This window comes from Pocillopora verrucosa, chromosome 14 (assembly GCF_036669915.1).
Source record: "Pocillopora verrucosa isolate sample1 chromosome 14, ASM3666991v2, whole genome shotgun sequence".
Taxonomy (NCBI): domain Eukaryota; kingdom Metazoa; phylum Cnidaria; class Anthozoa; order Scleractinia; family Pocilloporidae; genus Pocillopora; species Pocillopora verrucosa.
This window is the reverse complement of record NC_089325.1, coordinates 19,109,504-19,126,330: the sequence shown is the minus strand read 5'-3', so window position 1 is coordinate 19,126,330 and position 16,827 is coordinate 19,109,504. Positions and strand designations below refer to the sequence as shown.

Genomic DNA, 16,827 nt, shown 5'->3' with positions numbered 1-16,827 from the left:
AAGCAGAGTTTACATGTAAGTTGTTTTGATTGAACCGAGTGCGCCTTCATTTACAAGGTTTGGGTTTCTAGTAACTTAAGGTAATGAGCTGTAAAGTGAACATTTCACCCAGCTTATTATAGCCATTTCCCTTTGAAAGTTATGTTGTAGCAGAATGGCAGGAACAAACAACATTACTTGAGATTCACAATGCAGCACTTAAAAATATTCAATCTGGAAATAATCTTCCTTGCCACTGACAAAAGAGATTAACTGGATAGTAATATCAAATGTATTTAAAATAGCACTAAATATTTGACTACATTTTCATTAATTGGCTTCCCATGACTAACACTCATAACAGCATTAAAACTACAGGAGAATCATAGAATTGTACCCAGTACAAAGTTAGATTTTAGAGGGGAAAGTAGTGGATAAACAGATTATACAAATATATCTAGTTATCATCCAACTGCACATAGTAGAGTACAAATAACACTGGAATCAAAAAAGCAGTTAGATAATAAATAACTTTTTGATGTTTTGGTATGTAGTATTGCTGAGTATTTTCATTGCTATTTGTATTTTGACTTGCTCTACAGGCTTGACTATACTCAGTGACACTACACACCAACATGTCCAATATGATAAATTATATCGGTATTTATCTTATAAACTACCATATTATACAGGAATTTCCAGCTCAGAGAAAAGTCGTAACAACACATAGAAAAAAATGTTTTTTTTTAACATGTTTAATATTGCCTATCAGCTGCTGACACACCACAAGCCTTCCACACCACTCAGTCAGGTCAAAGTGTTTGCCACTCTAAATCCATAGTCATTTGTCAGAATTTTTTTGGATTATGGCTGGTAAAACACTAAAAAATCTGTATCGCTTACAGACATTGACATTCAAACTTTCCTGGAAGGGGAAGAAAACCAAATTACGAAAAGAAAAACTGTAAGTTACGTATTTAGTGGCATTAATAATGGCATTTCTCATGGCTGAGAAAAAAAATCAACCACTAAAAGATTTGCCACCAGCCAATTTTCACTGTGTACCTGAAAGATTTCATCTGTCAGCAAGGACCAATTCAATAACTGATAATTTTGTTTTGTCATGAGTAATTGTTGTAAATATAAGCTTCTAGCAATCTCCAGACTGCTGAGTCTTGCTGACTTGCATACAGTACAACTTTCCAAAACATTTCATCAAGTCATGCATTTATTAAGTGATACTACCAAAATAGTTCTTATGTAAGCTTCTGGAATGTTCCAGAACACTTTATGAATACATATATAAAGACTCACTTATGTAGTAGTAGGAGTAGTTGTTGTTGTCGGAGCAACAACTGTTTAGAAAGCTACACCAAGAGAGTGACTGCAAAAGATCACTTATTTCAAGGAACTTTAGAGAGAGCAGTGAGATTGTGTCAGTGGTGAGCTAGGATATAGACTGTGGTGGGTTTAATTAAGTTTATTAACAATAAGTATTGTACTACTTCAAGTAGGTGCTACTTGCTAAGAACATTGCTCACTGTTTATCAAAGTAGTTGAGTTTGTAAGGTTGTGGTGCTTTTCTGTTGGTTAGATTATACAGTAACAGTATATTGAAAATTAGGCCCACTATTTGTTTTTGTACTGATTCAACACATTTTCATCTTATGTGCACCAACGCACTTTACAATTTGTATTAAGAGTGTCGACCCTTTTATTTTCATTCATTAATAAAGTAAACATTTCTTTTTGGTAAAGGGCTATTGCATTTATATGATAAACAACATAATACATGGTTGCTTGTAAATATTAAATTTCTTCTTCTCATGTTCAACTTGATATCTCACTCATTCACTGCATTCAATTGTGAGCTATCAATTTAAACACTCAAAGAAAAATTCCATATCTATGCACTGCCTTGTATTATATTCTATGAATGAACTGCAAAGCCTTCACCATTCTCTCGGATAATAGCAGCCAAAAACTTTGAAAAATCAGTATCGCTTACCGACAGAGACATTCAAATTTTCCAAGAAGGAAAGAAAACCAAAGGAAAAAAAACCAAAATTTATGTATTCAGTGGCTTTGGTAACAGCATTTCTTGCTGCAGAGTGCAGCCTTGCTGCTTTTGTGATCTTCACACTGTGGACAAACTAACAAGAATTACACCTTTTGCTGGCTTCTTTGAAATCTTTGTGCTCATCATCTCATCATTCCTACACATCTGTTGATCTATGAAAACTCTTGCTTCCATAGACAGCTTTTTGGGTCTCACCAAGAGAGGTAAATTTGGTATGGAGCCAGTACAATGAAGCTTTTTGACTAAGTGAGGCTTCTTGACCTAAGAGGCATGTTAGTAACCCTTTGCATTTCAAGGTTTAAATAATCCAGTTGGATGGAGGCGAGTTATGCAGGAGCTTGACTCAAGTTGTTGTATAGCTTGAAATTTCTGGCATAATCATTACCCAAGTGTTAAAAGATCAGTGAATGAATGAGAGAATTGCAAATAAAGAATTTGTATACCATGCATTGCAATAGTTGCAAACAATTTAAGTCATGTTTCCTTGTGTGGAGTCTTGACTACAAGAGGGAAATCTTGTGCTGTCATACAAGGAAGTCAACCTAAAGAAATAGCACCCAGTTCAAGTTTCACTTGCCTGGAGCCTTTGCATGGTCATTTGTACTGAGACAATAATAATGATAATAAGAAAAATAAAATAAAAGTTAAAAAAACCTAACATGTCTTCATTAAAATAGAAATGCCTCTCCCTTGCCTTCATGCATGGCGGTACTGCACAAAAATGAAAGTGACTATATGGAGTTTTCAGGCAAAAACACTTTCAATGGGAACTACTCTCCATTATATTATGGAGACTTTGTTTTGGCTTGTCAAGCTACATTTCTAATTTCAATTAATGCATTTACCTTTCTTTTTTTTACTCTTATTTTCTATGTATCATTATTTCATGATGATTTTTTTTCAAAACCTTTTTTTTAGATCCATGATCTAATCCGTGATTTGGTTCATGATGCGATCTGGTTTGATCCAGATTTTGTAGATGCTGATATAAACAAGTATGACTGTATACAATAACCCTTTCTAAGAATGTTGAGAAGCAAGGAAGAATCAAGACAGGTCTGTAGTTAGTTAAAAGATTTTGATCTCTAACTCCAAAAATAGGAACAACACATGCAATTTTTAGTTCATTTGGAACAACACCATGGGTAATGGTTAAATTTATAATGTGCATTGATGGTACAGAAATGCTGTAAAAAAGTGTATAGACAATGAAAACTTGTGGTCAGTTTGATAATTAGGACTTCAAGGAAAGTCCATTCCTACCCCAAATTGTCCTGTACCTAGCTCTCTACCAAGGACAATGTCTGATCTAGGAATTTCCCATATATCTATGATAGAAAAAAAAGCATTAAAGAAACATAAGGAAATCAAATACAGTAATGTTTATGCACCAACTGATTTGATCCCAAATCAACTTCACAATACACTGCTCTAATTTTCACCAAACCTCTTAACTATATACTTGCCAAACCTTCTATAAATCAGACCCCTATTTATCAGCAACAACATCTCCCATCTAAATCAACCTTGGCTTTTTAATAGAAATTTTAGCACAGCAATCTGAAATTTCAGTTTCTCACCAATGGTTTATCTTTAAGGGGAGACTCCCAAATGTAATCCCATGTTTAATCTTTAATTCTAACTCTGCTAATATAAAATAACCTTCAATGTCCATTCTTTTCTTCCCAAATAAAACAAAATTGACAATTGTTTATTTGCAGATTTATTTTAAATAAAAACTGTATGAAGTCATTATAAATGTATCCACATACCATGGCCAAATGCTGCAACAGGTGCTTGACCAAATGAAGGTGGTTGTCGTAGTCTTGTCACCAAGCCTAAAAAGGTAAAAAAGAAAACACAGATAAGTCAAACAGTCATGTAAAATTTGGAGTGAAAAATGAAGCACTGATAAGGTGTGTTTTTTAGGGATGCATGTCCTGTCTTAGTGATTAAAAACTAACACAAACAGACCACCTACAGGTGTACAGTGTATAATAACAATCAAGAGAAATGTGTGTAAAACAAGCAATTTTGACAATGAATATATGAAAATCATATATGTGAACTATATATATGCGATAAAGAAATGAATATGGAAGCAATCTTTGCAGTTATGAACACTACTTGAGCAGCAGTGAAAATAAGGTCTGTACAGGATTTGAACCCATGTCCTCTGTAATACGGGTGCAGCACTATACCAGCTGAGTTAACAAGCCAACTGGGAGCTGGTCATTATGTTGGTTCCGAATAAACCTGTGATATATTTATTGTGAAGACCTGTGTATAAGCTGTACCTTTTTGCATAAGTTTTGGGCCAAAAATCCTGGGTGCAGCTTATACACGAGACCATTGCTTTCACAAGGAGTACACTGGCTTGTAGCGGGCATAAATTGAACTGAGAATCTTTTGTGAATAACAACTAAACACATTGAAATCTGTTGTTGATAGCAAGGACTTTTGTGGTTTCTAACTAAGCAACTATAATAGTAGTTGAACATTGAACATAGAACACTGGCTGATAAAATTAATTTTTCAAGAATGCTCATGTAAATAGTTCTTTCTTTTTTGCAAAAAATATTAGCTTTTGCTTTTTTCAACAATAATGATTACAAAAAATATCATTCATTTGTGTAAAATACAGTCTTGAGTGGTCCAGTATTTGTCCAGACTTCCCAAGTTCAATGACTGTGTGGTTACCAAGCAAATATTTTGCTCCCCTGCCAAAGGTGAAACAGAGGGGAGGGAGCCTCCATTTCACCTTTGGGGAGGGAGGGTGCAGCTACATGTAGGCTAAGTTCAAATTCCATCGTTTTCATCTGAGTTGTGGGCTTTAGCAATGATGACAACTTGAATAGGAAAGCAATCTTCGCAATAGGGAACACTACTTAAGCAGAAGTGAAAATAAGGCCTGTATGGGATTTGAACCTATGACCTCTGCGATACCAGTGCAGTGCTCTACCAACTGAGCTAACAAGCCAACTGGGAGCTGGTCGTTATACTGGTTCCATATAAACCCGTGAAGGTTTGGTGAATAAATGACTGTGAATATATGAAAGTCATATATTTGAACTGCCGATAAATAAGTGAATATGAAAGTGATCTTCCCAGTAAGGAACACTACTTAAGCACTACTGCTCAGTAGTGTTCTTTACCGTGAAGATCGCTTTCATATTCACGTCTTTATCCGTAGTTCAAATATAAGACTTTCATATATTCACAGTTGTGTAATGAAGACAATTGTTGTCAGTCACAGGGAATAGGAAAATCAATTAAAGAGAAGCTTTTAAAAGGTATTTTCAGAGTTGAATAACTTATTAAAGTTGCTGCAAATACACAACTTTACATTTGTCAAGTTTATTGTGAAAATCTGCAAACAAAAGACCAACTTTTTTTTACAAGACTGCTTTTTTTTGAGGTTTTTTTTTTCAAAATCATGCTTGAAAGTTGGGGTGCAGCTTATACACAAGTACAGTTTATACACAAGTTTTTATGGTACACTATCCAATTGCAAGCATGAGTGGACTCATTTGGCTGCACCTCGAGAGTCCACAACATTTTGACCACTGTGATGACGAATAGCATTGTCAATAAGAGTACTGACCACGCTAAACCATTGTCGATTTGTCAAGTTGAAGATTCTGTTAACACTATCAGGCAGCAATTAAATGGGGGTGAGGGGAAAACAATGGAAGTTATAGAAGAAATTAAAAAAATAAAACAGCATGCCAAGTGTTTTGCCACTCATTGTTATAGTAGGTCTAAAAAAACATTAGAATTTCTACTTAAACATGCAATTGATGTACTGCCAAAACATCACAAGTTAAAATGTGTAACTAACAAGAGGATAATAAAGTACCTCCACTATTATGTTGATGGTAGTTGATAAGTTCAGGCACAGTGGGAAATCGGTGTCTGTCTGATATGTAAAGCTGACCATTGTCTTTCTTGATGTGGTAATGACGAACATGATCACCATGCCTTAAAAACATTAAAGAAAATAAAGTGATACATAAAAACAGGCCATTTAAGGATCTAACACAGTACACTGTTAGATCAAATGTAACCAAAAGGACAGCACTCACAAAACTGACAATGTGTACATTCCCTCTTTGCTTGAATTACGAACCACAAAGCAACCCTCTTTTCCCTGAAATATAGATGTTTGATTTGTTTTCACCTAAAAATGCATGATTTAAAAATAGTATATGAAATACAATTTAAGGTAAAAAACTTAATATTTGCATATGGAAAAATCTGAAGTCAATGCAGAAAGTCGAGGTAAAACCATGTATTCACCTCTTTCTTCAAAATATCCTCAGTCAGTTGTCTTGACATTTCAGGCTGGAACCAACTAAAAGCAATAATATTAAAAATGACAAGTCACTTGCTGCCATCATTAGATGTTACAACAAGAAGCCCAAAGCTTATTTCTTCCCTTTAAGGACTGATATCAATTTTTCAAGAGAACTTGATAGTATTCTTTGGCCTATTTTAACTCATTTGGAGTTCCAAAATATAGAAAAAGAAAATAGAAGATATCAGTTTTGTTATCCACATTGATAGGAGGGGAAAAAGTCAGGAAAGATCCTTAAAAACCTGCTAGTTGTTTAAAATGCACTTGATCTGGTAATGCTTCTATTCTGGTGATTTCTGATCACAATTTGTTTAGTGATCATGCCATAATTATCATGCAGTTATTAACAGTTTTTATCGATTATTATAGGGTGATCACAATTGAAGATCACACCCCTTGATCATTTCTCTATTTTCCATAGGGATATTGCTAAATATTAACAAAATTGCACAACTAGAAAATAAAAATAAAAAAATAAAACAAACCTTTCACTTTCCAATCCTTGTCTTCTAACATAATTACTAGGAATGTAACCCTGTTCCCTGAAATTAAACATTTGTTTGTAGCATTATGTAAATTATAATTTGCCTCGCATGAAAAAAGGACCAATCAATGTTAACTTTGTAATAAAGCCATGACATACCCCTACCTTCATTGTTTATTGCTTTCACATCTATATGAAATAAACTTGAGACTGACTTATGTTTTCTGATACTTTACAGTTGATAATAAAACAATTGCAAGTTTAGATTTACCATACAGATCTACACTTTGTTTTCTGGAAATTACAAGTAAACTGTTACAATCTTATCTTTCCAACTTCAAATTTACCCAGAATTATGGGCTGTCATCTTTTAAGAGAACATGCACTCTTGGATGCCATGACTTGAAGCATAAAGTTGAAATTACTGTCGTTGTGACATTAGACTTTTGTTTGTGACTACCCATTACCGTCACCTGACATCTAGAAACCTTAAGTATGTACTAAACTCAAAAGATTTCATCAAGTTGAATATATTGATCATTGCAGAGATGACAACCACTACAAGTCTACAGTATGATCCTGATTTTGGTTCACTTCCCCTAGCAGTCTACCCCCATTTTTTCCTGTTTCATTCAGTCTCTTCTCTATTGCTGTTGTTGCACAAATGGTGCACATAAACCAAAACTTATATAAACTTCAAGGAGATAACTTTCTTGATTCCCCTGCCTTCCATGGACAAAAACATTTTTTCATGAGAATTAGCAAGCTATTTAAGATACTGGGAAATGCACTCTCTGTCGATGAGATGATCTTTCAATCTGTGATTCAAGAGTATTGTCTTTCTGCAATGGAAAATCTAAGTCAGACACTGTCCATAGTCATTATCATCTTACACCTGGCCAGGCTACTTGAAGTAATTGAAGATGAACAAAGAAACAAACCCTCTTGAGTTTTTGGCTATCCACCAGTGATCTGACTGTTTATCAATAACAATAAGATTCTCTCCCTACAAGAGAACATCAGGAAAGAAACAGATATCAATACCCATTTATGTTATACTCAATATTTTTCAGTATGTATTGGTGTACAGCACCAACCTAGAACAGAAAAGTTAGACTAAGTTTGTAGTGAAAGAGGCTAATCCTATGTCCTGTGTTCAGCATTCATGTAACAAGCAAATTAGTTTAATGCTAAGCTTCTATGGTGTAAAGTTAAGAGGTGAATATTAAATCACAAAACTGACCTGAAAATGTTATTGTTGACCTAGTTTGTTCGTTTTTTTTATTGTTGTTGAAAATAAAGTCTTTAAAGACCTTCCAACAATACATTTATTACATTAATGGTGATCCAATGACAGCAACATCTCAGTATGTTGGAAACTAGTCAGTAATTATCAGAAAGACAGAAAGTTATGATAAAGAGACAAAGCATGGGATTGAAGTGAGGCTCATAACAAAAACATGAAAAAACAGTTTCCAAGTTAAAAGCACTCCTGACGAGCAATTGAGCTTTAGAATCTCTTTACAGGGGTAATTGATATTTCAATACCCCACACCAACACAGCACCACAATTTCTTTAGAACTTTGAGTTTGGAAAGATTAAGTCAACTGCACTCTAAAAGGTGTAAATGTGATTGCATTTAAATCTAAAATATCTCAAATATGCATACAATGGCACAGTAACCTTGAGGAGTGATAAATCACCCTGTTCAGCTCCACGAAAATCATAAATGGCCACAACAACTTCAGGTGGTTTCTTTTCTTGTTCTCTCTTTGCTTTCTGTTCCAGCTGAGGCTGTCCTTCACTCTGCATTAATTTCCAATATAATTGCAAATTAAGACAAAAAAAATTTTAAAAATGAATGGTGTAATCAGTTTACATTGAAAATAGTTGGTAAACTGAAGGTAAACCTCTTCATCATGCATAACCATCTAGTTCATTACCTTTAGTTGATAATGAAGAAAATGATTAACACAAAGTAATGGTATTTCATTCAATAAAACCTCACTATGAATGGCAAAATGATAAAAATTTTTTTTTTCGGATTATCAATGGACAAGGTTCAAATCTATGTTGCAAGTATCAGTTTGGATACTCACAGATGTGGGAGGAATAGGAGGTAAGGGCTGGGAAGTTATAAAATTTGATGTCCTTGAATTCTCTGTGTATCGTCTACCTGCAGCATAAGGAAAAATAAAACAATTATCACAGAAAGAAAATTAGCATTTTCAGTCAAACTGAGAAAGTATGAAAACTATATGCCCAGTATATACCCATATATATATATATATATACCCAGTATAAGTATACATTACCTTAAAGTTAAAAACGGATTTTTGGATAATAAAATTTATTTTCATAATTTTTACCATGAAACAGAATGGGAGCATGTTCATTCACGCTGAGACGTTTTTCAAGCAAAGTTTATTTGATGATGCATTTTAATCAACAGGTTTCTTTTTTAATGGAACATGATCTGCACATATTGACCTTAAAAAACATGTCCAGGATTTGCATTTGAAAGCCTTGTTATTTCTTTATCATTCTTTTAACTTCAAAGTAGCACTTTTGAGCAGAGTTTTCACTGTAAACAATATATCTCTAGAAAGAAGGAAAAAAATTGAAAATCCAGGAGACACTATTGGGTTCCATATATTTCTGACATAATCTCCACATTTCATGAAAATTGACCAAATATCAGCCAAGAATAAATTCTTCAAAGATCACACCTCAAGCCAAAACACTCTACCAGAAAAAGTGACTTGAAATTTTTTGGGGTGTTGGTGTTTGTTTACATAAATATATTTCCACTCCACACCTCTGAAGGCTGTCACCCAATCGCATTGGAGCAAGCCATTTGACACTGTTTTGTTTGTTGGTGCAGATGTATGCCAGAAGGCAAAGAGCAAACACAACTTGTAAGGAGTTAGGTCAAGAAGGTTAAGTGTAACACACATGAATATGTAGTAATTTGTGTCAATATGGAAGGTGCTTAAACCAGCAAAAGAGAGGAGGAAAGAGGTCAGGATGAAGAAGGAGAGCTATACATGAAACACAACACAACTTTTCAATGATTGATGCTCAAAGTGCAATGCTACCTAAATGATTGTGGACTGCCACTAGTCCCTACTGAAACTTAAATAAAACAGACTCTGGCCACTGAATCTCTTAAGTCTAGTAGGAACCCTTTTCACTATCATTGAACAATATTTCCCCTCCAATGCAAACTGCAAATTGATTTTCTTTTTTTCCAGGAATTCAATTTTCAGGAAATTGAACAATTTTTTTTTTCCTTCTGTGATACCCTACTCCTCATTACGCAGTCACACTGTATTAAGCCGTCCATTACCAAAGTCCCAAAAATGTTTCCCTTAGATACTATAATTTTCTCCTGTATTAAGTAGTCACCTCTAACTAGCAGTTGTGTGCACCCTTCACTGAGTCCAAACAGCCTGTTTGTATTGAACTGTCACTTAAAATTTTTAAAATAATTTATTGCCCAAAATCAGTGATAGCACTTCAAATGTTCTCAACATATTGCAGATTATCTTTCTTCTTATGAATGTTAGGGCAAAATGGTGTTTTAAATTGCTTTTGACCCCTATTCTGTGGAGTCAACCTGTATTAAGCAGTCACCCCGCTATTCCCCATGGTTGACCGAATAATACAGCTTTGACTGTAGTACTCAGGTGCTCACATTATAATCCAACAAGTTATTACTGGCAGTAGTAATCTTTATCAATGTAAACAACTCACCCCCTTGATAGCTGTTTCTCTCTTGTGCAGCAAAGGACTCCTTGCAGCCAGGAGTGGTCTTTTCTTTGCCTTCACAGCATGACCATTTGTTGATAAATACTCCAGGATGATATTCCAAGAGGAGAAACTTGTTACAACGGCACTCTTGCATTACAAATAAAAAAAAAAGGTTATGACAGAAATGCTGTTACAACAGTTCCCGTCCTCACAATTGCATGGTACAAGGACATTTGTCTTGTATCTTGAGGTACCTTTTCAGTAACTCTTCAGGAGGTGGTATGGCTATTTTCTGGGACTACGTATATGTATCTACCATATTAAATACCAGTGCCTCAAACAAGTTCCAAATAAGTCCATAGTTTCTATTTTTTAAAATTTAGTAACTTGAAATATCATTGTCAAGTTAGTTTATAAAAAGTTAAGCACTAACTTCATACTTATGTTATGGTCCCTCAATTTAATAGACGGGAATGTAAATATGGCAAGAATACTCTGTAGGCCTGGTGTGAAGTTATGCAGAGGCAAGGCTAGTCAGTTTTGAAAGCAAGGCTGTTGGGAAAGTAAGGAGTTGTTGTCGAGTACATTCCGGTTCTACATGTACTTGGCACTTTCTCATTATAAGGTGGTAACCTTGGCTATATAAATGCACCCCAAACTTAGCAACTTAGTCAAGAAGCCAAGTTGCCCAAACTGAAAATTAACCATGACAAGATTCAGTTATCATACACCCGCCAAAAGTGTTCAGAGTTAACGAAAAGGATGTATGGAACTGAGAACAATTAATCCCTATACAACTAGCATAGAACTCTTTTGGTTAACATAAATAAGTGAAAAAGTTCACCACCCCAATTTAGTGGATCTATGTAAAAACCAGGGCTAAAAATTTTCACACCTGTAAATGAGAAACATGAAAGGCATACTTGGTTTTTTGTTCAGCTTCCTACTAAGGAAACTTGGTGTTTATTGTATATTGTTGTTCCTGGCCAATTTGCCTGGTCGTATCTTTCGCAAGAAAATAATGTTCCTCCTGAAGACAACCTCAGCCTCAAGAAGAAGTTAGTTACATCCTAAACCACTTACCCCCAAGGTACAAGACCCAAGGCTACATTAGAATCACGGTGCCATTCAATTTTACCCATCCTTATTGATTACATAATAAACTTTGAGAATCCACATTACAGTGAGGAGGTATTCTTCCTGATCATTTTCCTTCCTCACAAGACTTTTACACTATACTTCGCTATTCCAAAAGCTGTGCTAGTTGGCACGCCAGAAAGTCTCTCCTTAGACATGACGTGAAACAAAAAATTTCCTAAACTGATTCAAGCTTTGTTAAGCTTTAAGAAGTGTCCACTCTGGCAGATGTAATGTTGTCCTCCTTCCCTTGGAGTCCGTATCCCTAAAGTCCTCCAGAACCTCTCCAAGATACCTCTGCAGCAAATATTTCCCCATCCTCACCGGGACTATTAAAAATGGGTGTGTTGTCTAGGACTATAACCATAGCTTTATTTGGAGGGCCATTTTATAAGTTTATGTAGCATTCAGATGTGAATTACTTGATGGAACTATACTTTGTATTTGTAAGCATTTTCTTACCTCTTCTCACCTGAAATCCTGTGGACAAACTATAATTCCCCCTACAATTCTCCACTTCTTTCCTTCACCTCAACAAATGCATATATTACTGTTTTTTTTACTCAGAAAGAACAGATAATCTCAAACGTTGAAACTTCTCTCATGTAAAATTTTCTTCTCTTCAGATGATATTCAGGAATAGGATCACTTGTAGGCATAGATAAATAAAACAGAATAATTTGACAACTAGCATTACTTTTCCTGGGCCACATGGTCAACACAAAACCCGGAAGACTGACTAGCCTTGCTTTCTCACAACTCAACTTGGGCTTCCCAAGTAGTCCTCCATATTTGCATTCGGTGAATACTTTTTAACAAACTCATCTTACTATGATTAATAAAACCCATCCAATAATGATAGAATCTACATTCTTTGGCTAAGATATGTTTATCAATAGAGCAATTTTCAATGTGTGATTAAGTCTAAAACAAATAAATCCATCAATCTTATGGTATTTAAACTTGGCTTCTTGAACTTTGTGATTGGCTAGTATTCTGTACCTGTTTAACAGCAATGTAACTGCACGTTCTTTTAAAGGAATTTTCTTCTCAGTGATATGTGCTAAGTTTCATTGTTTTCTGCTGTTCAGGAAATGAGCCTGCTCACCTTTCTGAAGGGATCAAAGACCCGTGGAGGGATATCCATAGAAATCAAGCCTATGGTATGACAATCTGACCAAACCAAGCCATTTAACAACTATTGCTACATTTTCTGAGTACATACCATCTTGTATAGCCTCTACCCACTCTTTCTTCTCTTGTTCACTTTTTGCATTTACATAGAGGACTAAGTCATCATAAACAACCTACAGACAGAAACAAGTGAAGTAATGTGAAGGTCAACTAATTACTCTAACTGTGGGTCACCTTTACAGTAAAACAATGTTAAGCCTTGAAGATTCCCTGGCCATACATTCACATTGTTTTACACACTGGAGGAATTTAATTACCTTCTGAAAGTACTTGTACAATGAACACAGAATTGGAATCACCTTAAAGATATATCAAAGTGCTTGTCTACAGCAGATTCCATTTCTAATGCATCATATGGTCATATGCAAGAATATCTGAACTGTTATGCTGCATCATTCATTGCAGCTACTTCTAGTTAGTTGCTAATTTAATTATTGTAAACTTTATCATGGGCTATTTCTATTAGTAATTTTATTTCTCATAAAAAACTAAAACAATACACACATACAGGGAGGGGCAGTTAGGTGGGCATCGATTTATTCATTTTTGAGAGGGCAACCAAAATCTTATTTTAGGTTACCAGAAATACATTTAACTTAGGGTTGGATTTTGAGTTACTTCAAAAAAGTTGAGTTTGGAAACCCAAGATATACCAAGGAATTCATGACATGAGTAAGATAATAAATTACCATACAGCTTGCAAATACAAAAAGAAAATGGTGTACACACTTGAAAGCAGAAGCAAAACTTCTTGTTTTGGTCAAATGCTGTGTCATCAACAAACTCTACAGCTTTTACTGAACTTAAAGGAATGGATCCCTTGCATCTTCCACGTTTCTGAAAGAAGACAACATGAACTAAATAGGGAAAGTTAAACAATGGAAGTTCAGTAAGTAATTGTAGGCATCATATTAATACACAAAGCATGTGCATGTGATACATAGACACTCAATTAACATCAATCCAAAGTAAAACAAGGGTGTTGGTGTCACATATTAAAATTTAAAGAAAGACACCAGTGTACCATAAGTTGCCAGGGGAAATATTAGCTTTTTGATATAAAGACCCCTATCACACTATCAAAAAAGGCAGTTAACTTTGATCTTCTATTTCTGAAATTATGGCTGTGACTTTCATTTGGAAAAAAAGGCAGTTAACTTTGATCTTCTATTTTTGAAATTATGGCTGTGACTTTCATTTGGAAAATGTTCAAAGCTCCAAAAGAATTATTGGTAGTAAAATAAACTACAATAAGATGTGTATGATAAATCACATAAAAATTTTGGGAAGTCCCACCATCTGCCAAAGAAAAGAAATTTGATCTTAACAGTATTCTTTTTATGCCTTTTGGAACAACCATGTATAACTGCATTCAAGGAAAAGACAGAAATTATGCATTAAGAGGGGCAAAGAAATAAACACATTAAAATGAATAATTTCCAAGAGTCCTGGAGCAAGTCATGTTTTCCCACTAACTGTTTTACACTTAATCCATTCAAATTGAAGCAATCAAACCTAATTATGACTGAGTTGGTACATCGATTACATCAAAACTTACAAAAATTGACACTCCTGAGCACAAAGAAAAATTCTCAATTGACATTTATAAAAAAGGCACTGTTTAAAATCCAAATCTTACCTTACTATCAAAGTTGTTCAGTACTCATTAAATTTCTCTTGTAAGGTGTAAAACCATAACATTTAAAAGAATCTATCTTTTAAACATTACTTTTCATAGTTATGGCGCATTGTTGCAAATGCCTAACAGTTTGGCCAACAGAAAACTGATTATTTTTACGTGTTCATGTCAAAACAGAATACATGTTTATCGTAAGTGCAAGAATTCAAAGACTATGTCCCTCTCTCTAAGAAATACCCTTGACTTATGAGGTAGCGTGTGTAATACGTTCCATATTTACTTTTCTCTCAAAAAAATTATAAACATAATTATCCGCATGAATATTAGAGATTTGATGAAGGAGAACGATGAAATTATCTAAATTAAACCAATATCGAAACACTTCATGGGTTCACATTCGATATAAACATTCATTTGATTGATTTGGCGCACTTATTATCGAATCAAATATTGACAATGGACTTGGAAGATAGGGCAGTGCGCGATTTTTCACCTAAAATGAAAGCAAATACCTTGAGGAGCCTAAGACGAAGGTTTCCGTAAGCACTGAGTACCATTAATAGCAACCAGGAAACGTTTTGTTATTCAATCGAAAATATAAAAACAAAATAGTATCACGACTAACAAAAACTAGCTCATTACTGTTCCTTGTTAGAAGATAACATATGCAAATTAATCCCCTTATTTTACCTCGCAACTGCCTTCAAAATAGTTAAGATTTTTAGGCGTTAACACAAAAACTCTCTCTTTCCAATTTACTGATGTCAGGACTTTCTTTCTTCCTTGAGCTCGTTTGAACATAACAGAAACTTTCAGTTCTCTTTCTTCACCCTGATCGAAGTACATGATGTCAAGCGTTTACGGGCTCAGCAGTTGGTTAAGTTAATGCCGACGTTATAACCTCATCCGCTTCCGAACTGTGCAGGCCATGACGATTTGTACACAGCCAAAGAACCGGAAGAAACAGCGGAGTACTTGCGCTGAGCAATGCACTATGGGTTATCATGGGAGGGGTCCTGGTTATCAGAGTGGTGCAGAACCACAGGCAGTCGAGTCTATCTTTTTCGGCATGATCTCGACACCAAAATAACGATTATCGTTATTTCTTAATTGGCCCTGAAATAACGAATAGCATAATTTCAGTGCATGTGTGAGACCTTCGGGCTCGAAGCTTGGGAACTAGTATTCAGGGAAAGATAAAATGGCGGCTTACGGCGGCGAAGGAAATCTCAGTAGTTTAATATTTTAGCGTGAAAAGGCTTGGGTGTTGTGATCTGGTTCTCAAGTAAAAAAAATCACGGTCTGCAATGGCCCTACCACCTTTTGAACAACAAGAAAACATTGAAACGGTGGTAAAAAGCAGCAAGTTTCGAAGTCTAAACGAAAGATGGGTAAGCTGAGTTTTAGTCAAATATCATGACATTTGGGATGTAATTTCGATACCGAATAAATAGTTCTACATGGTTATACACGCATAGGATTCTGTTGTGTTCACGTGAAGGCTATTTCAGCCATTCCTGCCACTTGTTAGTGGTAGGAAATAAAAGATATGCATACTTGTTTCGTATTGAAGCCCTGTGAAATCACAAATTTGATTTATTTCTTCTTTGTTTTAGGTGGTCATTATCCATAATTTTCGGAAGTCGATGCTGATGAGAAAGAAAAAATGTTAACGATTATTTCTTCTCTCGAACATTTTACTATTTAGGTACCAAATAATCTTGATACTGAAGATCATTGCATCCTATTATGATAAAATTACCCTTGATTGCTTTGTCAACTGGAATGTATAATGTAATATACCTTGTGATTTGTGGGATTTTCACAAGTAAACTAGAAATACTTGAAGAGGGTAATGATGTACTTAATGCAGAGCATTTGGTACAAAGGCTGCTTTGCTGTAATCTAACTGAAGGTGCTTTTTATATGCTAGTAAGACTTGTACAGCCCAGTCAAAATGTTTTTGAGTAGTTGACAAGCTGGCTGTAGTAATTATAGGCAGCAGAGGCCAAACCTCTACCTGAAAAGCAGTCTGAAAAGTGTGAAGTTAGCGGAAGGTACTTCATTGTAGGCAGCCAAATTGTAGGCTGCCAGCCCATTTTGAGTGAGCAGTAAAACTCAAGATTGGCTATTTTAGCTAATTTTATTGAGAACCAAATTCCCAGCAACGGGCACATTTTTACTGGGCTATTTGTTATTTAAC

General features: G+C 35.0%; 1 protein-coding gene across 1 annotated transcript in view; it reads right to left on the bottom strand.

The window, feature by feature from the left end:
* LOC131793323 (tyrosine-protein kinase Tec-like) overlaps window positions 1-15,601 on the bottom strand; it is a 28,997-nt gene extending 13,396 nt beyond the window's left edge. The window contains exons 1-13 of the mRNA XM_059110723.2: window positions 15,315-15,601; window positions 13,715-13,822; window positions 13,017-13,098; window positions 10,658-10,801; window positions 9,001-9,077; window positions 8,585-8,707; window positions 7,842-7,906; window positions 6,902-6,958; window positions 6,359-6,413; window positions 6,145-6,209; window positions 5,919-6,040; window positions 3,832-3,897; window positions 3,323-3,387 (exon numbers count right to left, since the gene is read on the bottom strand). Coding sequence (XP_058966706.1) covers window positions 3,323-3,387; window positions 3,832-3,897; window positions 5,919-6,040; window positions 6,145-6,209; window positions 6,359-6,413; window positions 6,902-6,958; window positions 7,842-7,906; window positions 8,585-8,707; window positions 9,001-9,077; window positions 10,658-10,801; window positions 13,017-13,098; window positions 13,715-13,822; window positions 15,315-15,470 — 1,185 coding nt within the window. The 5' untranslated portion in view covers window positions 15,471-15,601. The remainder of the gene's footprint in view (window positions 1-3,322; window positions 3,388-3,831; window positions 3,898-5,918; window positions 6,041-6,144; window positions 6,210-6,358; window positions 6,414-6,901; window positions 6,959-7,841; window positions 7,907-8,584; window positions 8,708-9,000; window positions 9,078-10,657; window positions 10,802-13,016; window positions 13,099-13,714; window positions 13,823-15,314) is intronic.
* Between the last annotated feature and the right edge of the window lie 1,226 nt (window positions 15,602-16,827).